This window comes from Solea solea, chromosome 17 (genome assembly GCF_958295425.1).
Source record: "Solea solea chromosome 17, fSolSol10.1, whole genome shotgun sequence".
NCBI lineage: Eukaryota > Metazoa > Chordata > Actinopteri > Pleuronectiformes > Soleidae > Solea > Solea solea.
This window is the reverse complement of record NC_081150.1, coordinates 13,436,215-13,461,404: the sequence shown is the minus strand read 5'-3', so window position 1 is coordinate 13,461,404 and position 25,190 is coordinate 13,436,215. Positions and strand designations below refer to the sequence as shown.

Sequence of the window (25,190 nt, the reverse complement as noted above, 5' to 3'; positions counted from 1 at the left end):
ATCAGGTCATAAAATGAGGCTAGTGTGTCGCTCCCTCAGAAGGGGGAGCCAGGGTGTCCAAGGGTGGGTGCGATCTATGTGGATGTGTGTGTCCAAAAATAGGGGAGGTGTGAGTTTGAGGGTAGACTTTTTTTTTTTTTTTTCCCACAGAGGCAACAGCACAGCACATTCCTCGCCGATGTCAACAGTGTCGATTAACAAACGGGACGATCTCTCGCCGCAAGACTTATCCTCGCATCACGCGATCAAATGGGAGTGTTAATCTCCCAAATGAAATGTGTGAATGTGCCCGTGCCATGGCGTCTAATCGCTGAAAGGAGTTTTACTTTATCGCGTGAAAAAAGCCATTTGTTGCTAATTAGCCTCCCAGCTGTGTGCGGTTACTCAGACTCTGTTTTGTGAGGCTGTGAAAACCACAAGAGACTATTAACTCACACATCGTGTTTAAAACCCCTGTCTTTATCGCTCTATACGTGTGGTGAGATGTTTGAAATGCTGTCTTGAGATGACTAGAGCTTGTGCTGCTTGTTCTGCTGCTTCACATTAAAGCAGTCATTCCCAGACACTGTGTCGGGAGCCAGAGATGAATTTGGGGGGGGGGGGGGGGGATTTTTTGGTTTGCCAAATTAATCTGCTGAATATTTTTTCCAGCCTTTTATATGAGACATGGAAAGGAAGTTGTGATTTATTTATCAAACATGAATCTCTTGGAAGTTGATGGTTTACCTATTCAAGAAACACTAAAGTATGGACACACACAGTTTTAGACGAATTGGGTCACGATAGTTTGTCATCTTTCAAAAAAAAAGATGTGAGAAGTTTTAAGAATAGATGCTGTTCTTTTCCGTTTCTCCATCGTCCTCCATGTTATCTGCAGTACAATGTGCGTTCCGGCCAGTGAAGGCCTTTGTTGGCGCGGCATAACTGGAATCCCCACCCTCTGTTTTCAGCTCCATCCTCTCCATCTGTGTCTCCGTCTCAGCCTTTGCTCCTCCGCAGTTATTCGGCTGTGAAATCCTGAGTGACATTTTAAAGTCCTTAGTGTCACTCGAGATCAAGCTCACGTCTCTATCAGAAACAGAGACTGACCTTCTTCAGTGGACACGGTGGAAGGCTGCGAGGCTGCGGCTAAACTGACGACAAGCGCTTTTGGATGTGTCATTGTGCCGCCAACTCTTTGCACATGCTGCAGTGAACAAAAGGCCCATGAAAACTGTCTTTGTCACTTTGAAGGTCAAAGATTTCGGTGGTAAATCAACACTACTTCAGGGTAAATCAACAGGAGAATAGTACTATAAAAGGCAAAATTGCAAGATGAGACAGAGGATAGTGGGAGATGGAAAAGGGTGTGGGTGGTGTTTGACCTCTGGCCTTTTTTCTCATCTTGTCTTCCTACTTTCATTCCTCTGGGTCCTCTCCTCCTCATTTCTCACCCTCACGCATTCACACATGTTCCCTTCTCACCAAGTTCCACACTCAATAAGCTTCCATGCATAGTTATATTACACCATTTATTTTGACAATGTCCTAATATGCAAGCAATTGCAGGTTTACTGAATGAAGTTTGGCCAACTTCGCTACTCTAGTTCACCATATTATCCCTTTCAGCTTGTTAGAATTAGGTGTTGTCCGGTTGGCCTATGACATCACAGCTGGCAGCTAGTTGTTAACATGTGGAAGCACCATTTCGTGTCTCTCTACCATCCATTAACCGCATCAGTCCGACACTGCACTGGTCTGTTTTTCTCAGTGTTGTTTTCTTCTTCTTCTGTTTACCAGCTTCTTCTATTATTTCTGGGTCAAAGCCTCTGGGTGGTAACTGTGGCGCCTGCACACTGCGCCTTGGCCAGTTTGGGTCTAGTTTATCGTGTACATGCAGTAGTAATTTGACCCCAATTGCATTATTTGGTTGTCTTGACTTTGAGAAATTCAATTTAGTACAGTTTCAGTCGGACGTGCATGCTTACATGTACTTTTTTTAAAGTCTTGTTTTAGTTGGATGAACACAATAATCTGATATTTTTTTACGTCATGCAAATGTACTGCCTGTCTTTTGAATTTGGATGCTAGGATTGATGAGGCTACTGATGTGAAGACTGACTTGATGAGATACTTGCATAAAACAATCAAGCTCCTCTGATTATCGTCTCCAACTGGATTCAGGGCTCTTTGGCATCATGAGACTGCAAAGACAGCGATACACTGTATGGCACTGAACTCCATTGCCATCTGGTTGGTCTGATGCAGCATAAACAAAAACACACATGGCCAAACAGGGTTGATTAAAGGACCTGCAAGCTGTGCAGAGTATGTGGTCAGGTCCTGTCTAGCTAACACACTCTTGTCTGGGACTAGAGCCTCAGTCTTTACCTCAAACTTTGCTTATTTTCAAATGAATATTGCACACATTTTACTCTAAATGTTAGTTTACCTAAGGTCAGTGTGTGTCTCACACTAACTGGTCAAAGCCCAAAAGGTGAAGATGGAGTTTAGACAGCAGTTTTACATATAATATTAGCATTTTTATTTTTTGGCTGTTTGTTCTTGGGGACATTTGATTGTCCTGCTCTATTTTTGTCTTAATTTGTTACCGGATCTTCCATTTCAGACCAATTTTCTTTCAGCAAACCCCAGAGAAATGAAGTTAAATATGTCCTGAAAACGTCTTTTCAACTAACAATTAAGGCAATTTTACTAATTTAAAACTATCCTTATTATTACGTGTGTGATCAAAAAGTAGTGATACCGAATAACTGTATAATCACTGCCCTGCTTTTAGATGAGTCTCACTAATTTGAGCGTGACGGAGCTATGAACACATGAGCTTCAAGTACAAACATGAGCCCTGGTGGTCTGACGCCGTATACACAAGCCAGCCTGTGTGTGTTTTTACATAGTAAAGTATATGGTTGAAGAGGCATGGTCTGAGCTCAGAGGAATGTACTATAATGCTTGTGTGGACACAGTGTACTTGGGGAAGTCACCGTATGACCTGCCAAATGTTTTCTGAATTTTCTCAGTTTTTAACATGACGATGGATGGAAGAGGTGGCAGAAAAGGAGTGAGAATGCAGAAGGAATTGATTAAAGACAGTGGTAGGGCTGTCATGTGATTTTGATGTATGTTGGGAAGAGTGAGAGTGGAGTAAAGGGGGGGGAAAGAAAGGTAAAAGGAAAAAGCAATGATGGGTTAATGTTCTGTCAGTTTTGCTGAGAAAACATTCTACTTCTCGATGATGTTTTCTCCAACTTTAGCTTCTTCATACCCAGTCACACCAGGAGTTCATTTGTTCATCCTCACAAAACAAGGAGTTCAGACTTTCTGCAATGTACTTGTGCGTCACCATTGGTTGCGCTTAGTTTTGTTCATGGCAAAATGTATGTGAAAGGGCGACGCCAGGGTGATTCCCTTTGGAAATGATTGATTTCAGTCAAACATTTAGTTGTTTCTAAAGTTGGTGCTACAGATTCTGCCCCTGAGTTTGTAGTGATTTCATTAAATGCCCACACGAAGGCTATTTAAAGGCAGTACTCATGCTTTAAAGAGTAGACTTTCCACAATAGTCAACACGGACTGTAAGAGTTAACATCTAATGTAGAACAAATTAAACCAAATGCGTGTCCACTGTAGACTAATCCACATCATATGTCTCCTCAAACTGGGGACTTTAAAAATTACTGTGACTCCATACAGGCGGCAGATTTCTTCCCTCTCAGTGTTAGTGGTAAAATATGGTTGAATTTTTTCAAATTTACTGTCTTTCAAGTGCAAAATACCCTCTTTGATATTCCCGGGACTGTGTTTTACTACAGAGGGAAACTCCCTGGACGATTTGTGTTCTCTGCTGTTGGAACCAGCCTACTATACACACAGTGTCGGTTTATTGCTGGCTTTAAACCCAGTGATTAGGGATGCCATGTAGCCAAAAATAAACACCGGAAAACGTCTCCGCAGCTGCTCTGAATCCAAACATCTGCATATGACATAATGCTGTGAAATATTTAAAACCTGTTTATGGTTCAAGCGCCTACAAAGGATGATCGCATTCCCATTACAAAGCACTCACGGAGCTGTTGGAGCTACTTGCGAGGATCATCGGGGGCCGTAAAGCGATGAGGGTTCTCACAGCTGTTTGCTGACCACTCCAGGTTAAAGGGCCATTCAGGTAACCATAAAGCACGAGACTAAATTGGAGATGTTAATTGTAGCGCGAGCCATTAAACCTGGCTGGAGTGTCTTTCAAGAATTTTAAGAGGCTTTTAATTAATGACAAATGACTTGGGGAGGATCACTGTTTCAATTATTAATTTATAAGCTGTGTCAGCTTTTATTGTCCAATGACCACAATGTGGAGAATTGTCCTTGGCTCAACATGACCACAACATAAATTATAAATACAACTATTTGAAAAGGAAGACAGTAAACACTGGAGAGTTTTGAGTTCCATTTACAAGCAATAAAAATTCAGTTGAACAATTCCATTATGAACTATTTAACAGTTTAACTGCGCTTTGTGCAAAGGCTTTCTTGTAGACATATATTCCTTACTATCAGGTTTATCGTCCCAACACAAAAGGACAAAAGAACCATTTAGTAGTTATTCCGGACCTTCGATAAGTTGTTTGTCCATGAATGAGATCGCCTTCAGCTCTGGAGAAGAAGCATCCCATAATCAACAGTGGGGAGAAAAATGCTTACAAACAACCAGATGAGACTAGTATACATAATCTGTTTAATATCAGAGTTTAAAAGGTATTTCTTTGATCTAAAAATAAAGCTTAAAGTTTACTTGTAAAAAAAAAACCCTCACTGCATTCTCCATGTTTTGTCAGTATTTTTTTTACCATCAGTGTTTATTTTCTGCTCCATCCTCAGTCTGGTTCCCTTTGGTTCTCGCCATTTGCCTTCCAGACGTCCCCGATGTCCAACATATTAAACCTAAGCTTAATTTAATGCAGCCTCAGCTCTTTGGGGCTTTCATTTTCAAGTTGAAAGAAAGCCAGATTGAATACAGGTTGTGCAGGCTCTCCGTGATTCATCCACTCTTGTCTTGTCTGGAAGGAAGCGCAGTCCTCACACACCATCCTAATCCTTGGAAGCACAGACGTATGATACATACACACCGACACACACATAAACACACAGGAGAAACAGTCCTAACCTGCATGCTTAGGAACTATCATTAGCGATCATTTACAAGGATTTGGTTGAACATAATCTGGACAGGAGGTAACTAAATCCTGGCCATCTTTGTGTGTGTGTGTGTGTGTGTTGTGCAGGGCGTGCAGGTAATTTGTGTGTGAGTGTGTGTGTACAAGAGGCAGTTCACCGGGGAAACGGCCACAGTGTGCCCCAAACATGAAGCTAGAAGGTGGGGAAGGAGGGGCTGGGCAAACACAAGATGGAGCAATCCTTCCCTGTGATGTTTGGGTTTCAGTGCAAACGGAAACACATGGTTTCTCTGTATGTTTGTGTGTGTGCGTTTGTGCATCTGTGTGTGTGTGTGTGTGTGTGTGTGTGTGTGTGTGTGTGTGTGTGTGTGTGTGTGTGTGCAGGTTGCACATGCACACTGCCCACATCTGACTGATGTAAAGACCATGACCATTCGCTCAGGTAGTGTTATCTTTGGAGTGATAAACCTAATGCATTTGGTGTTAAATATGCACACACACCATAGGTTTACATACATTACCTAATGTGATAAGGAAGGACATGTCATAGAGTACTCAAAGGGGTAAAGTTACCCATTAATGTGTGTAACATAATATAAGGCTTTGTGCATTGTTTATGGTGACTTGAAAGCAGCGTGCTGCTGATCAAAAAGCCAAGGCTGTTGGTTTATGTGAGCATGTTGTGTTCACCCACTGGATTCTTTCTCATTTTCTGATCTGTAATTGTTTGTGGGTCAGACAGCGGAGCACAAGCATTTCAATGGGAACACACACTGCATCAGTTTCAAACTTGTCTGAAGAACAAACAAAAACATTTTCATGCCACCTCTGTGTTTGAATATTTCAATTTCTTCCTGCTTTTCTTGGCACGCCAGCCACAATTAAAACTAGTGAAAGCTGTGAAGTGGCACATTGGACTCTCCCATCAAAGTGTTTTTTTTTTTTTTATTCTACATACACATTTCAAAACACTTTAATCTCCAAGGAACAATATAACCAGGAACTGACTCTGTTTAATATTCCGCTGAAGAAACCATTTGTAATGTTTCAGAGAGGAATGTCAGACTTGAAATTTTTATATTAACAATGGATCAATGTTTGATAAGTGATAATGACAAGCACCACAAGGATTTATCATTAACCTTGCAGTTTCTTCACCTCTTCAAACCTTTCAGCTCTTTTTTATCGTCTCTCATTAAAGCTCTAGTGCTAAACCTCTATCACTCCTTGTGGACTTACCAAAACAGTGCGATCTTTATGACCTATTTTTCTTTTCCCTACTCACTCTCACACAGAGAGAGATTGAAAGAAGGGAAAGAAGCCATTCTGTCTTCTCTTGTTGTTTGGATAGTACTTGGGTAAATTATCTGTCTTTTAACATAGCTTTACTTGTCCAGACTGCATCCAGGATACTTGGAGCTGCTTGGTAAAGGAAACAGCAGCAGCTGTTCATTGTGCTGTTCGTATTGCACGATCCTTTGCGAGAAGCCACAATTGTAACCATGATTAAGATACAGTTGGATTAATAGGATTAAACACCCAGGTTTGTTTTTAGTGATACAATCCACGTCTGAAACTTTTCATGGGTGACACGGCATGTCACCATAGACATGAAAACAAAACACTGCTATTCTACAGGAGAGGGAGTTACTTTGGAAGTGGCTGAGAGAGGGTTATGAGGACCTGATGGGCTGAATCAGCATAGTGCATAGTGTGAATTGCTTTAACAATGGTTTGAATGTAACAGGCATTTGATTATTTTTAAAATGTTTGCACTCTACCTTTAAACATGTTTCTGGAAGCAACAAGTGGCTGTTTTCACAAAAAATAAAGCTCAAAATAATAAGAGCCAAAAGGAAATTTAATATAAGAATCCAGGAAATAGTTTGCTTGTTTTGGGTAATACTCATATTTGTTTGCTTTTCCAGGGTTAGATGAGAGTAAACATTAACTGCATGTCCAATATGGAGCTGATGAGTTTGGCATAAAACCCAGTAGTGAAGGGAAACACTTATTCGAGCGTAGTCCAACGGCTTTTAACAGAATCTTGAACGCTTACTGTGTCACATTTACAGCATTTAACTCTAATAACGCTAATAATGATTATGCTAAGCTAAGTGGTGACATTCCATTATGCATATCAAATTGCAGTTTGCCCCTGCCCACACTGATAAATGTGTGTTTCATAAATATGATTATAACAATTATCGCCTTGCTTTTTTATTTAACCATCAATAAATTGTTTGGTTGCCTCCAGTATTCTGTAAAGTAGCAACAAGAAGAACAATACAGGTGTAGTTTCTTAACTTTGTGTCACTGCATTAGTAGCATCTAAAAGCAACCTTGTGATCTTCTGATCACAGACCAGTCTAACAAGCATGTCATGTCTGCTGCTGAAGTGCTCTCAAAAGAGGTGTCACCATAGCAAAAAGACCTCCAAGGTACCTATTTGAAAGGCGAGAGAGTGGGTATGTACCCAGGATTCTTTGAGCTTGTCCTCAGTTTCACATTTCATGTTTTTTGAACATGAAACACTGTGAACACTGTGATCGCTGATGCTTTGAAGTGAGGCAGGTTAAGGCTGTGCTGGTGCTTTTGTAGCAGAGTGAAACTGTCCCACAGGAGCAGTGGACCCGGTGGGTTACTAGTATAGAAAACTTCGATTTTAAAGACTTGTGTCAAACTCCCACTGAGAGGGGGGAGTCTCTCATTGTTCGCTGTGTTTATTTGCTCCCCGTTCTTCCCGTCAAAGCCAGAATTTGAGGCAAGACCTTGGAAAATGTCGATGGGAACTTGGACAGCTTCTGTCGGATACGCTGCGTGTGTGGTTTCACTTCAGCCGGCCTGACTGCTGGGCCTTGGGAGTCAGTAATCATATCTTAACGGATCTCTCCACAGACACAAGGTTGTGGGCCAATTTGGCACCAGTCTGATGCCAAATAGAATCCTGAAGTTGCATACACGCACACACACACACAAACGTGTGTGTCTACCATGGAAATAGGGCTTTCATTCATTGCCCTCAGAGTAGAGTCTTCTCAGTATTACATGGTTAAGCTTGTCATTATACTCAATCTCCTTCTGTGTATGGCTGGGAAAATGCTGACATGCACACATGCAAGCCACTTAATGCCCATACAGATATACTAGAAATTTAAAGTTTATGTTTTTACGTTTGCGTTCGTATATTCTTAACTAGTATGGGTGGAACTGAGGACAAATCTGTGAGACCCAGTCGTTCCTCATGTGGCAGGTGGCCACTCAGATTGTGGTCAGCAGGAATGTCGGGAATTGCGATGTTAAACAGATACGACTGCCCGGGATATAAATGTGCTATATTGTAAGTGTGAGCAGTTACATACTGGGACTGTTCAGACTGAAGAAGGAGAAATAGTCCGTTGTGTGTGTGTTGGTTTGAATTTTAACAGCTCAGATCTGTGTGCGATGTCTCGGCATCATTACAGCATCCTGTGAACTTGAAGATATAATTTTTTTTTTAAATTTCTGCATTAAATAACTCTAAACAACAATACGTTATGTTTTATATTTGGTTGAGTAGTGTCCTTACATTAGAGAACATTTTCATTTTGGTCGCCTTTTAATGCTAGAACCTCTGGCACAAACCCTGTGAAACATCAGAGCACATAGACAGTGTGTTATAGTTTTGTAATTCGCACTCTGACATTAAAACTACTTATTCTACACTGCCCCACCTGTCTCTGTCTCTGTTATGGCACCTGTTGCTCGTCTGTACATCCCAGAGGAGGAACTCCTCCTCTGTCGCCTCCTGTGTGGTTTAGCTTCCTTTTAAAGCTTTTGTTCCGCTTTTCTAAATCTTTGATTTATGGACTGAGAAGCCTTTTAGAGAAGAGTTTGTCATTTGAGGCTCGCTAAATAAAATTGAACTGTCTTGTCCACCACTGACAGATACTGAGTTCATGTGAGTTACATATAACTGAGGAACATTTCATGGTCAGTGACTGACTGGTCCAAAACGGGTTGTTACAGACAGCAACAGTGTGTATTTTACGTTATACACAGCCATTTATTTCTGAGACACTAGGACAACAAGTTTGTTATCATGTATTAGGAATTGTCTAAACCCTGGTATTTGTTTGCAATTGCTATTCCAGTGCTTCAGTATAAATATGACAACCATATATTACTTTGTTTTGGCTGCTCTCAGACCAGCAAATAGTAGTTTGACACTGGGGGCAGTATTGTGGTGTGGGTGTGTTGCTATGTTGGTTCATACCGAGGAAGTGCAAACCTGCACGTCCATTTCAATGGTTAGTTTAACACACGTAAAAACCACAGTGAAGACTCAACACATCTGGACTGGACAACTTTGAAAGTTTTCGTTTGTGTTCCCATTGAAATGAGTAAGCCAGTTTATATGTGTATATTTTTTTCCCTCAGCGTTACTGTCGGTCTTAAAAATCAGACAAGAACTTGAACTGAAAGCTGCAGTGTGTATCTTTTGATGATTTTTGTCGATATTGATATTATTTTGCCTGCTCTTTTTTCTTCATGAACAAAAATTGTGTAACATTGTGCCTCATCCCACACCTAAAAATGGCCTTTGTGATGCAATACTATCAGACCTGACTGCGGGATCCTTTGTGGGTATACACTAGCAGCGCTTAATCACCATTGTGTGATCTAATGATAATGAAAATGGTTTGAATGTAATGGACATTTGTGAAATATTAAATATTTTACACACTGGACATGATCAACAACAATCTTTGTCTCATTTTCTCTCTAGACGATTATAACTACCTGCCCGATGCATTGCCGCCGCTTCCTGAAGTCCCGGACTCTGGCTCTGGCCTGAGCTCCGTTGACATCCCGGCCCGCTGCCTCCGTAACCCGGTGTTCCGGCACGCCTCGTCGCGCTACTGCTCCGCCCTCAGCATGGACTCCTCTCTGGACAGCGCCGAACGGCCGATCAGCTACAGCTCCACCTCGTCGTCCGCCTCCTCCCGGGACAGTCACTGCTCTCTGGGCAGCCGCTCCACCCTTGTCCCTGCCCCTCACTGTAACCCAGTGGCCTCAGACCGGGACTCTGGGGCTATTCGGTTGGAACTGGTCCCGGCCCGGCAGCTGGGATGTGCTGAGGAAGAGGACAGAAATGATAGAGGGACGGATGCGGGGAGGGGGCAAGGGAGACAGAGCTATGAACAGACTCCAACAGAACATTCAGAGCCAGAGCAAAGTCCAGAGGGGGTCGAGCGGATGGGTCAGGGACCTAGAACATATGTGGACCGAGTGGTGCAGGAGATCCTGGATACAGAGAGAACATATGTCCAGGATCTGCGAAGCATTGTCGAGGTAAGAGGCAAAACATTCTCTCATAACATCATAATTGGACACTACCTGTGTAAGGAATGAGAAGCAGAAAGATCCTGCACTTCATAGGTATACTGCTTTTGGCTTAACATCAAAGGTCGAGGGAGGGCTGGAACAAATTTGTGGTTTCTCACGTTATATCGGCTCCAAATGTGACTCACCTGAGATAAGTTTATCAGTTTATCTTCAGGGTTTTGTCTTTAATTTAGCTATATCATATCTTTTATTTTTTAACCAGATTTTAAAAGAGGAAAAGGTCAGGCAGAAATGTGGTTTTTGTTTGGTCTTTTCATTATAATAACCTCTCAATGCCAAAGACCACTTTTAAATTGAATAAGAGGCAGATAATGAAACGGGATCAAATGTTTAATAACCTTTTGGAGGACCCATCTTTTTCAAGAAAAACAGCGGCTCGTAGAGATATTTCTTGGCTGACCCAGTAAAGCTTTGTGCGGCGCTGGGACGTCATAAATGTTTGACCTTGTTTTTTTTACCAGGAGGGATATGAGGGCTTTAATTCACCAGATAACGATCATCCTGCCGAGCTTTGTGGTTTTCCCTCACACACGTGACACATGCAGCTCGTTGCCCGCTGTAAACCTTCTATACAATAAGGTCACCTGCAGATACAGAGATACATGACACCAGTGCTTTTGTGCTGTAGGCAAAAACACACTGTATACACTCTCTCTCTCTCACACACACACACACACACAGACAAATACACCCCTTTTGTGAGGTTGGCTTTGAACTGCGAGGAGAAACATGGCCTCTAGTTAGTATTTTTGGTGGCTTTGTTAAAGATTGGGTGCAGTGGTTTGTAAAAGAGTTTGCTTTCCTCTCACTGTTCCCTCTTTGTTTCTCTGTTCAGCTTGTTTTGGTTCTGTGAAACGTGTCTGGAATAAAGTGTGCAACACAAATGTGATGCATGTTTTGCATGTTTTTCTCTCTTTGCAGCGGAATTTGAATGAATGTTTCGGTGGAAAGTATTTTGCATGTGTGTACAAGCAGGCATGTGTTTGGAGCTTTGGCCACATTTTCCATTCTCTTTGTTTCCTCCACTCCAGCCTCTTGGGCCATTGACTTAATCTTTTTGTGTGTTCTTTTTATGCTTTTGTCGTCTAAAAAGTTTAAAAAGTTCATAACGGAAATGACCAAGAAAAGAAATGTCCAAAGAAAACAGGGCGAAGTTGAGAGCACTTTTCATGCACAAAGCCAGATTCTGTGCTGACGTGTTAAAACAACACAGACACAGAATTGTAAGGAATCAATACAAAGTTAAAAGTATGATCCATAACAAATAAGTGTGGAAAAGAAATTAAGAGATTAAAGAGGCAAAAAAACACCATCAGATTGTTACAGGTTTTTAGTCTGGACTTAAAAACTGCTATGGATGGAGTTTTGAGGCAGGATATCCATATTCCTCAGAGACAGGATAAGTACGGGTGCTATTTTGATGTTGTGATTTCGGCCTGTCACCCTTGATCAATGTCCCACCCTCTCCTGCCCCTCCTTCCTTCCCTCTCTCCCTCCCTCCCTCCCTCCCTCAGGAGTTAAAGAAATGGGGGTGAGAGAGGGGAAGGTTAGACAAGGGGGATTTAGCTGTGGAGATAACAATGTCCAAAGTAGGTTAGGAAAACACTGAACAGAGCTTTGGAGCTGCACTTAATAACCCTATGCTGCCTCCGTTCTGCAGATCACCTGTGTCCATTAGTGAATCAGACCACCCAGCCGTGCACAAACTAATTCTTCACCAGCTTTTTTTTGGGAAAGGCACATGCATTTAGTCTTTCTTCACCCTTTTTAATGACAGTTCCAGTGAGTGCACAGGCGATTGATTGCAGGGGCTGTATCTGCGGAGAACAGAGCTTTTAAAATGTCAGTGTACTCACAGAGAAGAGAAAAGCTACAGTCACTGGACAGCCCCAGCACAGCATCTATTATCAGCACTGTCCCCGCAGCCCCCACTAATCCTTTCGCCCATGCTGCTTCCTGCAAGGGAAGAGGGTGGGGCAGCCTTCAACACAAATATTTACCCAGACTCCCATGGGCTCACCTGTGTCCCATCAGTCAGCGGTGCTGTGATGTGGCACTTATATACAACACGGTCAAACTCTACGAGCATGTGGGAATTGTATGTGTTCATTTAGATCTGGGAGAACAAGAGAAAGTACAGTGTTTTCGAAATAGTCTGAGAATTAGAGCAGCACAAAACTGTCCAAAAAATCTTGTTCATTGTTTTGACAGATAATGTGATTGCAATATGATTCGTCATTGGTGTGACTGTCCATTTTTGCAACTTAACCGTCATGTTCATGACATCTTTTGTTGTCTTTTAACACAATTTTGATCAGTGCTTGAAGTTCACAAGCACTGTAGAATTTCACCATAATACTATTTTGACACAAATTGTATCTGAATTAAATAACTGCACTGATTTTCAGTTGGATATTGCACCTGGTTCTATTACAATTTTGATTATTTAGCCATCAATTCTGCTGCCATACTGAGTAAACAAAAATGGGCAAAAATTAAAGAAACACTCGACAACTGGTTTCAACAGCCGGTTTGACAGTTTGCGCATATTAAAAAGATGCATTTTAACCTAAACCAGAAACATAACTCAAAACAGAACACACAAGGCGACTTCTTAGAACAAAAGTCCTGCAGAAAGAGAAAAAAATAACCAAATACAATGTGGCAATTCTTTAAGAAAACATGATTAATAAGCCTGTCATGTTGATTTATTCCTGTGAGTCATTTCTTTTTTGTTCTTCAATATTCACAGCATGTCTGCGTTTGGGCATTGTTTTCTGTGTGAGAGTGCATGTGTTGATTTCTCTGCTTGAATGTTGTTTGTTAGTTCTGTGTGATCACTCATCCTTGGTTTTATTATTATGAGAATAAGATGATCCACGGTCCATAAATAAACCCCCAAAAAGACAAAGCTTTGACGTATTTCACCCCCTTTTTTCTTCTTTTTTTTACTTTTTCCACTCTTGAGTCCTGCAAGTAAACTGCCAGGAATTTTGGAAATGAAGTGGGAACATTATTTTGCCTGCAGGAAATGGAATAAGATTTGAATGTCTGGAGGAACGACTTCCCACAGTGAGTGAGGGATGTGTTTTTTGTGTGTAGGAAAGGAGTGTTTACTGGAGTAGGTTAATAGTTAACACAAGAAAGTATCAAGTTTGTACATGTTATGTCTGATGCTTTACAGGGAGTGTACCTGAAGGTGTGTACGAGGGTGCATGTGTGTGTACTTGTTATTTTTTTACCTCTTAAGGACCTTTGTTGGCATGAACACTGACCTTGCCAGGACCAGTAGTCCTCATGGAGACTAAAACCTCATTTCTGATTCTGATCTATTTATTTTCAGGGCTAACATTTGAAGAGTGTTAAAGTTAGGGTTAGGTATTATGGTTAAAGGAAGGGATAATGCTTTATTTGGACTGTCAAAATGTATGAAAGTCAATGTCGAGTCCTTACAAGGACAGCTGCATGTGTGTGCATGCATGCGTGCGTGTGTGTGTGTGTGTGTGTGTGTCGACCTGAGTGCTGCCCATTGTTAGGACCAACCAGGCGTTTGGCCGAGTGTGATGAGCGCCTGGGTCAGATCTGTGACCCGTGGCTAATAAAGCGTCACCTTACACATTACCTGCGATAGTGAGCACAATCTAAACATGACCTCCTGATGCGACCTTCCACGGAAATCACCTACCTGCCCTTGAGCGGGACTCGCCGTCTTTTAGTGTCCGACTCAAATCCTTGCAACCTAGATCTTGGCCTAAAGCTTCTATTGTAAATCTTTAAACATTGACGATGACATTTATTTACTTCATGTTCGTTGTTTTATCTTGACACACGTTTGTTTTTCTTCCTCGTTTGGTGTCGCTCTGTTCACGCAACCAATGTTTTTATAATAGTGATCATAAGATTGAAGAAAACACACACGAGAACCAGCTGCTGGAGCCTGTAAATTAGACAAAAAGCAATCAGAGGAAAGCTTGTGAGCAGTGAAGTGTGTGTTTGTGTGTGTGTGTGTGTGTGTGTGTGTGGTTAAATGATCAGCTGGTGTGTTTGTTGAGGGCTGCTTGGTGGTTTTTGTCATGTCTGCCATGCCCACTTGCAGTCTGTGGTCTGGTTTGAATTAGAGAGGAGTCAGATCTACACTATCAGTATTAAAACTTCTGGATCTGATCAAGGAAAAAAGAAAAAGAAATGCTGTCCAAGAAAAACAAACAAAAGTATCCCTAAAAACATGTTTTTCACATTAATGCTTCACTAAGCACAGACTGTGAAGAGAGACGTCTGCCTTTATTGTCATGTGACCAGAATGTCAGCGAGCACATGCTGCAGTGTCAGGCATGTTTACTTCCTTTAAGGTAAAAGAAGAGAAGAAGCAAAAATGCACTGGTGTCTAATGTGTTCGTGCGTAGCTGAGTTTTTGTGCTGTGTCAGGCTGGCATCTTTTATTTGCCTGCAGGCACAGATAATATCAGGCCCTAACCTTTTTGTCAGTGAGACGAACGAACGAGAGAGAGACACAAACACATAGACTTTACCACCTCCTTTGTGCTTTCTGATTCAGGTTCATAAATATCTTCGAGGCTGTGATTACAACAAACACATAATGACAAAATAATGGGCCCCTTGAAGAAATGAAATGCATGAAACATGAAAATACTACCAGCCTGTGGCGGAAGATGTAATCGTAACGTAGTTTACTGATCTCCGAGGGACTATTATCACACTGCTGCAGAATATTTAACAAACAGTCAGAGAGCAGACACAGGCTCGCAGAAGAAAAACATGAGGTTCAAACTATCAGCAGCTCTCCCACGCACTCCCATGCTGCTCTGCGTGTTTCTCACTTTCTACCTGCAGGGCAGACTTGAGAATGGAGTCGCAACGGCACTTTTTGCTCACGGCAGTGATGGAGGCAGTGATAAGAAGAAACCCCGGTGTTAAATCTGCCTGAGCAGACAGATACCTGTTTTTCCAACAAGCACACATGTTAAACCTGTGTTTCTGAGCGTCAGTTGGACGGCGGCGGGACGTAATCTCCTCCTAACCACGATGTTTACACATAACAGAACGGAACGTTTCTCAATAGGACGTGAAATCAAATGGGATTTAAAATGTTCTGCACGCTAGATTCGTGCTTGCTCAGGTTTCCCAGATTTCTGTCACCGAAAGCTTGGTCTATTTTGCATTAAAGAAACTTGGATTGGTCTAAAAGTGCAGAATGATTGTTCTGAAAATTCTGTTTTTTTTCTGGAACATTGGCATGTACTCTGGTTGTTTTTCACAAGTTATGCATGTTGGCTAATGAAAACCAAGTAACAGAGCTGTTGTACAACCAAAGGCCAAGTGGAAAGGAATTGGGCTCATAACTGGAAGGTCACCGGTTCAAATCCCACAAAGGGCCAAGGGCTGGAGAGTGCCTCAGCAAGGAGCCCCACCCCCCATTGCACTAATTTGGACACATTTGTAGTGTAATTATGTTTTTCACATGTCCCACCTCATGCAGGGAAGAAAAATGCAATAAAATCAAAATATCAACCATTGTTTTAATGTCTTTGCTCTCTCTTTGTGTCTCTGTGCAGGACTACCTGGAGTGTATCAGTAACCAGTCGCGACTGGCCCTGAGTCCAGAGGATAAAAGTTCTCTCTTCGGCAACATCCAGGACATCTACCACTTTAACAGGTACACAACCTGTGAGACACCCAATTTCCCGAAAAAACAAAGGACAAACACATTGTTATGACAATGTGAGGCCATCGTTTGTCATAGATATTGTTTCTCCTTCTCATGTCTTTAATAAATCCTTATTAATGGTCCAGCGTTATTCAAGGGTCTTCTTGTCTAAAATAGCTTATATGAAGTGCATTGAACCATAACCACTTGTTAAAGCTACTGTAAGTCTTCAGTTAATTTTTCACATAGTTTTGTCGTGAAGTAAAATACAGCATTAGTTTTTAAATGTAAGGTCTAACATGTCTCTTATGACCTATTAAGGTGGAACATTGACTTAGATTTAAAACAACTGAGATAAGACTCAACAGCACATGCTAATCTAGCCTGAGTCTTCAAACTGTTTTAAAGAATCTTGTTTTTTAATGAACTAATTTGCCGATAGATAATGAATGTCCAATATCAAATTCAGCACTGTTCATTGTCAGTCCCAGCTGTGGAGGCAATACCACCTCCTTTTTAAAGTATAGTTATTTAGATCATGTATATTATTTTCATTTATGCTGTTGGAATCGTGTGTTGTTTTTTCTTTTCTTTTTGTTTTGCTGGACTAAAGTGTCTGAATTTAAAAACTGAACTTAGACTTGACCCAAAAGGTCTAGATTACATAGAAATGCACCGGCAGACTCTCGTCGCTCTCAGGCTCGAAGAACAATGTCCTACAAATAGTGAAACTGGGCTAAGGCACCTGTGTTGCTGAAGGCGTTCTTGTTGTTATTGTTATGTGTGTGTGTGAGTGTGTATGCTTGGTCCCCGTCTGCATATTTGTCTCCTTCGGCACCGCTCTGAAGTGTGTGTCCTGTATCCAGACAAGATAGCTAGTTGAGCATCAGTCATGGTGGTCTGGACACACACACACACACACACACACACACACACATACACCTCAGCTGCTGTGTGGCAGAAAACCTGGCCTGTAAAAGGAAACATAAAAAGCCCTTTAAAGTGGTTACAATGACCTCATGCGTCAGTCATGAAACAATAACTTCCACCGGTGGCCTTTTTTTACTGCGTGTGTACTCTCACACACACACACACACACACACACACACACACACACACACACACACACACACACACACACACACACACACACACACACACACGTATAACCACATATGGGAGCACCTTGTTTGAATTCATGGAAGTTTCTCATTTGTTCACAGCCTAAGTGCCCTAAGACCTACTCTTTATACCCAGTGTGACTCTTACTCCTGAAATGCACTGCATTTGTTAAGCGAACAATGAATGTTGGGAAGAAGAGACATGGAATTCATTCGTTCCCTGTTTGTTCAAGAAATTCCTGTTTCCTGTACAGTTTTATATGAAATAATAATTTGTCCAATGTGATGTGTGTGTAATTCAGGGACCTTCTCCATGATCTTGAGAAGTGTAACGCTGACCCCGTCGCCATCGCAGAGTGCTTTGTTTCCAAGGTAAAAATCTGACTGTATTTTTTATTTCCCTAAAGTTTTAAGATATTTTAATTGAGTCTTTCCACCTTCTACTTCACTACTAAGGGCATATGACTCCGCTGCGTTTATGAAACAGCTTCACTAGTTACATTTAGGGTTAAGATTTTGCATAAAACAAGACATTTTTTTTCTCATACCTGTGAGACATTTGCCCTCTAAACTCCTTATTTTTGTCACAGCAAGGAAAAGATAACTATTAACTAAAATAACTAATATCCAATATTTACCAAATAAAATAAAATTGGAAAATATCAGAATACAATAGGATACAAAACAGGTTCCTGGTTATTCACAGGCAAAACAATGGTTAGGATCAAAATTCAACCACCGCATGACATAATAACTTCAGTGTATTTTATTACTGGATGAATAATTCATAGTCATTTCATCTACACCTGTACATATTGTATAATAATTAAAATCAGTTGTAAAAGTAAAACAGTATCTGTGTTTTGAAGTCGGTGTTTCTATTCATGCGTCTGTGTTCAAGGAGGATTTTGAAACTAGGACATTTAATTGTTTTGGAGGATTTTTTCAAAGGTTTTCTCTCTCTCTGTCACTTGCTTGTTGAAACCTGTTCAAACAGCTGTTTCTCTCTCTCATACACACACACACACACACACACACGCATGCGCGCATTAGAAACAGATTAGAAACAGCCATATTCTATTGAAGGGGATAAGTTCTTGAAAATCAGATGCAGACGTTTTCATGTTTATTCGGGCCAGTAGTATTAGTTTAGTGGCTGGAATGTCAAGAGGAGGACAGAGAGGAAAGACAACTCCAGAGGAATTTAAAGGGCCGTCCAAATGTGTAATCACCTTTTTTTTTTTTTTTTTTTTTTTTTTTTTTTTACTGGCGTGGGGATAATAGCAGTACTTCATCAAGAAGAAGTGGACTCAGCAACTGTGCTCAAAGTATCACTGGTCCCTCTGTCTGTGTGTGTGTTGCAGACTTTATTCCACCCCTTGTCCTCATATACAAAGGGACAGCCCGATTATGTCCCATAATAATGTGCTGCATTCCAGCACTTCCTCTACAACAATTTACATTCCGTCCCTTCCCGACTGCAATTACACTCAGTACCACAGAGCACAACTGTCTGACCGTGTATATACATATATATATATATATACACACGGTCAGACAGTTGTATAGACATGTATATGTATATACACATATATTAACACGCATATATATATATATATATATATGTGTATATATATATATATAAAGCATCACAGACTAAATACAGACCAGTTGTGACAGACCAGTTTTATGGCAGCCCACTGTTTAACGCAGAGTCATTAACTCGGGTCTGCAAACAAACCGGGATACTGACGTGTTGTAACTGACTGATTAATGGTTTGAAATTGCCAAAGAAAATGTGGATCACCTGGAAAAGAAGCCGTTTGGTTTTCATTGTGATTATAGGTAATATAGACTCGTTACTTGGCTTAACCTGCAGAATCTGATGAGATGTCCATTAAAAAATTACAATTTTGGCAAGCCACAGGTGTTTTTACACATTTTTGACACATTTAGGTGCATATAATGTTGGTGCGTGCCTGGGTGGGACTTCAAATTCTAACTTCTTTATTTGTCCCTGGGGGCCAATTAAAGGCACACAGGGCAAGTTAAATATAAATATAAATACAATGCAAAAAAAAGAGCCAAATAGTATGTACATTGAAAATATTGACAGCTGTGCAAATTGCAGTCAATCAAGTGTTGGAATGTAGAATGCAAGGAGTCAATGAGTCCATGTGCCAAGCAGTCTGTATGAGGTAGAGTTCACACGCTGACTTCTGGTAAAAGGGGGTTGGTCTTTGTGCTACTGAAAGTTAGTCATTAGACCCACAACATCACAAATCTCTGTTTCTCCCACACACACACAAACCCCAAGAGTCACCACCCTGCACTACTGTGTGTTTGAAGACAAATCTAGCTGTAAAAACTCTGCCTGCCTCTCAAATAATTGGCTATCCATCCTTATGTTCCCCTCTGTTATGGCTTGCTACGTTGCTGACTGAAACAGAGAGAGCGCACGATTAAAACAACTCCGTCCTGAGTGATCTTTTAGGTTCAGTGCGTATCTGATGACTCACTGTGACCAGTCCAGTCTCGACGGATCACTGTTCCCCCATAACCTGCAGCTGTAGTACCGTACTTTGTCATTACAATGATGAGTAGGTATTGCTGCAACTTGACCTTTTTTCTCTTTCACTATAGTATAATTCTCGTCTGGATACTCCTGAAGAAGGATATTTCTGATGTCCACCATGTGGAATATGATGATTATATGATTTCACATCACTTGTATATATTTCTAAGAGTAAAGTATATCATAGATTTGTTATTTCAGGGTCTGCTTCTGGTTTCCCCGGGTTGGCTTCAAAGAGTGCTTGCAGACATGTGTGCACACGACGTGCATGCTCTGCACAAATAGTGCATAGGGTTATTAGAGATTTGCATTAGAAGCGCTTGTGTGTGTGTCATCAGAAGTCGACGGTGGCACATCTGGTTGCGCTTAGGCCTGGTTTGTGGCGGCAGACTGTTGGAGACGAGGAGGAGGAGAGCTCTGCTCTTCAATTTAGGACGGTTCTCACGGAGAACCTCGGGCAACAGAGATCTGTCTGTGTGAATTTGTGCGTGTGCGTCTGAATGTATATGTATATATAGTCTGCTGGGAAACGTGTTGTCTATGCATGTACGTAGGTTGAATTGTTTTTTGGGTGGTATGAATTGGAATGTATATTTATTTAGATACAAACATACGTCTACTGTAGGTTGTCTCTCAATCGCATGTCGGCAAATGTGTGTAAACGTCGACAGTGTTCTATAAATGCGCGTGCGTGTGTGTATGTTATGAACCAGGATAGACCCCCCTGTCATCTGTCCTGCGTGTTTATGATGTCGCTTCCTGATTGCTGTCCACATCCTGAGACCCCCAAGTGTTTATTCACACAAATAGATTTCAATTAGACTTTCACGTTATGCAACCTCGGGGGGGTCATCGCGAGGTCTCGAGAGGAGAATTATGCCGTCCCATTTAAGATCAAAAATAGAAATCAAAACAGATGAAAGACCAAGAAGAGGGCAAGATATTCATTCCAGCTTTGATAACTCGTGCTGCACCTGATGTCTTTGATGTTCAGAGAGGCATGCAAGGTGGGAATAAAATCTCAATTAAAGGGGCGGGAGTGAAGAATGAAGGGGCATTTAATCAGAGCACTTCGGGTTGTTGAGGTGAACTGAGACAGGAGGTAGGCTAACCATAAGCCACAGGGCTGACTCTTGATTAGAGGCAGTTAGAGAGAGAGAGAGCCTCATCTGTGGGCAGCGTGCAGCGCAGTAGACGTGAAATAAGTCACTCAAACTGTGCCAAACTACTGTATAAACAACCTAAAACAGAAAATAAATGTTTAACTTTAAAAAGTCAGTATTAAGCTGTGACTGTGTCAAAACTGTCACAGTTTTACACCATTTACACTGAAATTAATGGGAACCAGTGAAGTCTAGTGAAGCATGCATTGCCAGGAAATACTGTTTTGTTTTAGGCCAAGTACCTGCAAAGCTTATAACGTCCAAATTGTACTTTGTCCTTACTGTTCATTTAAAGAATGTCAAGAACCATACACACTTAACTGAAATTAAGCGTGTAATTAAGGGATTAAGGGAACACCTACATGCATGCATCCATCCTTCTGCTACCGACCACCCGCTCTCACACTCACATCTACGGTCAATTTAGAGTGTCCAGTTTACCTAATCTTCAAATCTGCTTGTTTTTGGACTATGGGAGGAAACCGGTGAACCCCGGAGAAAACCCACGCACACACCACCTAAATCACACATCAAACATCTTAACTGATGTAAATTGTATAATTCTGTGACAACAAAATAACGTATCATCTAGCAACCAAACCAAAGTCAACAACCCGTTGAGGGCTGGATTTAAAAACACACAGAAAATCAAAAGAATATGAAATTAAATGTTGCCATCATTTTTCTTCTGAGCAGTGTATTTTCATAGTTCACAGCTTTCTGTCTAACACCAGACACAACATTGTTACTGCTGTTAAACTAACATAAGTAAATGTATGTTCCGTCATTGCCCTTTAGACTTTTATGCTTGTTTAATTTATGTTGCTATAATGCTCATGTCTCCCTTAACTCTTGCAGGTTTCCTCAAACATGCCCAAATCCTGACAAGCGTACCATGCTGTGTTTTGTGTCACTCTTCGGCTCGTCATCTTTCCCCCAAACTAATTTGTCTTTGTTGTGTTTTCACAGAGTGAGGAATTCCACATTTATACCCAGTACTGCACCAACTATCCACGGTAAGGTGGCACAAACGGTGTGTGTGCTTGTGTCAGTTTACCCATCCTCTTGTTGCCATTATTCCATCCTGATCACACCTCCGCAGCGTCTCTCTGTCTTCCCAGCGTCTCACATGGCTCCATTGTGCGCGCCGATCAATGCATTACCTATTTTTCCCTCACTGACAGACTGACGCGCTCTATAGAAGCCACCTTGGCAGGAGTCAAAGTGTCTGCTGGCTGTTGTGCCTCGGGGTCTTTCTACCTCCCTCCCTCCCTCCCTCCTTCTTGCTCCACTTCTTTTTTTCCTCCCATTCCTTTATTTGTGGCCTATTGACAGAGTTACAGCTCACACACTGACAGATGAGGTATTATAGATGTCACCTTATCATACCTAAAGCTGTTAATGTTTTATTCTGCTTTGTAGGAGTGTGGTCCTCTGGGACAGTGTTGCTGTTTTTTGTTTTTTTCCAGTCAGTTTGTCTATTGTGTCTGATTAAATAGGCTGAAACGTGAGGCTTTTCTTTCACGCCAAGATAAACTGCACCTACGAAACACGCCCTCTCCTCTGGCTACCATCTCTCTCCTACAGCGTGTGATAAGACAGAGGCGCAGGGAAGGAACTATTTACAAGTTAACGATGACTAATGACGAACGCTAATTGTGGTTTGGGTGCGTGCGTGTGCACGTGCGTGTGTGTGTGTGTGTGTGTGTGTGTGTGTAAGAGGCCATTGTCAGCTGTTTGAGACAGTCCTTCTCCCACATCCACACCACAGCTGGTGACCCCAGTCAAGGTCACACACGACAGACACACACACACACAATCGTAGGAGCCGCTCTACACACCAACACTCGCAGAGGCTGCAGATGTATCATGGTCATGCTGAGCCCTAAGGTCAGGTTTCCTCCAGAACAATGTGAGGCCTGTGTGGAGTTGCACTGGAATTTAGACATGCAGACATGCACTTGCATGCGCACACACACAACAACACAGAAAAGAAAGAGAAAGTTTTGGGCTGCTCACAACTATCTTTCTTTCACTGTCTTTTTCCGCTCCGCATGCGTGTTGGAAAGGGCTCATCTTTCCTAGTACGTCAAAACTGGCTCTCGTGACTTGTAAATTTGATTCTTACAAGGTCATGAAAAGCTGCGGTTTCAGCACCGAAAAGCTGTGTGAGTAAATCATACGCATGTGAAGCGCTGACCCCCTTGCACGGCAGCCATTTTGACAGGTCATTGTGGGAATTATTTATAAATGATGTAAATGATAAGTCTCATCCGCTAAGTCTCACTCAGTAACCGAACCATTGTAAATATGACCTCTAAATAAGACACTTCTCAAAGTTTGACAAACGCACCCATTTAATCCAGCTGAGAGTTGAATTACTACAGCATGTATTCTTTCACCTGGTTCCAAAATTCGAGAGTCTTACATGACCATTTATTGCACTTTATTATTTATTGACTTGTGGAATCATACTGTCAAAGCATGTTTTCCAAAACGTTAAGTCCAGATTAATTAAAGCATTAAGTTTAATTCCTACATACAACCGAAAGGAACACATGAGTCTAACATATTCCATTTAATAAATGTTCAAATTATTATGTACATCTTGGAACAAGCAGGTGAATATTTAATTTTTAATTTATATAAATCGCCTGTGTCCGACCACAATGACACTCTCATTTTTATTGTTGTCTTTCGGGTCATGCATCAAATGTCTCATTTGTTGTCAAATTACATATTACCACGCGTCCCTTAAATCTTTTTCGCTGTGGTCTGTCTCCATAGGTCGGTGGCTGTGCTCACCGAGTGCATGAGGAACAAGGTGTTGGCCAAGTTTTTCCGCGAGCGCCAGGAATCTCTGAGGCACTCCTTGCCCTTGGGCTCCTACCTGCTCAAGCCAGTGCAGAGGATCCTCAAGTACCACCTACTGTTGCACGTAAGTCTGTCTGTACTCTCTCTCTCGCTCTCCCTTTGTCTTTCTCCAAAAAAAAAAAATACACAAACAACTACCCTGAACCCGCAGAAATGCAAGTGCAGGCACTCACTTGTAAGTGCACACAACGGGACACTAATGTTTTTATGTATACCAGTGCAAATGGCTCTGAAACAACTCAGCTCCACTGGCGGGGCCAAATGTTATGACATATGGCGCTCAGTGTGAATGCACTTGCATTAGGGTGCGTGCATGCATGCATGATTGTCTTTATGTTCAGAAGAACACACTGTCAGATGCTTTCTTTAAAAAATGCAATTGAAACAGAAGTAATTTAAGCTAAAAGATTAAAGTACAAAGAGAAATGTGTGTGTAAAAGGTTCATCCACAGAACCGTGAGAGAACTGACAGAAACATGTAAGGGAGTGACGCTTTCCTGTGGGGTGTGTTTTCATGGGTCTAGCTCCAAACCGTATCGTACCATTACTCTGGTACCTCAAAGGAAAGGTACCTGAAAAATGGAAATGTTGGTGCCGGTTATTTTGGTACTATATCTAATGGAAACGCAAAAAAAATCCACACTGTACCGAACCATTCGACTTTTTTCTCAGAAATGTCGCAGTTCTCTGGGCCCAAACCCATTTGAGATGGACTGAAAGATTTTTAGAAACATGTCCAAAGCAAGTCCAAATTCAGCTTGTTTTGGGGTAAAAACAGACATCTGACTCTATCTGCCGCAGACATAAAACATCTTCTAAGATAAGACAAGATAAGATAATCCTTTATTCGTACCACATGGGGAAATTTGCCGTGTGAAAGCAGCCAACAATCACTAACAGGTAGAAGGTAGAAATAAGACAAATACAGATAGTTTTACAAATAAAAACTATTAAATACAACTACTCATGTCTTCATGACCATACTCAAGTGACGTGTATGAGTGAATGCAAGTGTTAACTCTTGATGTGTGTGTTGTCTGTGCAGGAGATAGCCAGTCACATGGAGAAGGACACGGAGACCTACGAGGTCGTGCAGGAAGCCATAGACACAATGCAGAGAGTGGCCTGGCACATCAATGACATGAAGAGGAAACACGAGCACGCCGTCAGGTTGCAGGTAGGGCGAGCTCACACTCGAAATACAAACGTTCTTTTTAAGTTTAAATCACTTTA

General features: G+C 41.6%; 1 protein-coding gene across 4 annotated transcripts in view; it reads left to right on the top strand.

Annotated features, from left to right (window-relative positions):
- Window positions 1–25,190, top strand: part of LOC131443668 (pleckstrin homology domain-containing family G member 1) — a 62,380-nt gene that overhangs the window by 29,014 nt on the left and 8,176 nt on the right. For all 4 annotated transcript variants that reach the window (XM_058613497.1, XM_058613495.1, XM_058613499.1 and 1 more), the window contains exons 2-7: window positions 9,940–10,505; window positions 16,133–16,233; window positions 17,648–17,717; window positions 22,053–22,099; window positions 23,871–24,021; window positions 25,003–25,134. In XM_058613497.1, the coding sequence (XP_058469480.1) occupies window positions 9,940–10,505; window positions 16,133–16,233; window positions 17,648–17,717; window positions 22,053–22,099; window positions 23,871–24,021; window positions 25,003–25,134 (1,067 nt within the window). The remainder of the gene's footprint in view (window positions 1–9,939; window positions 10,506–16,132; window positions 16,234–17,647; window positions 17,718–22,052; window positions 22,100–23,870; window positions 24,022–25,002; window positions 25,135–25,190) is intronic.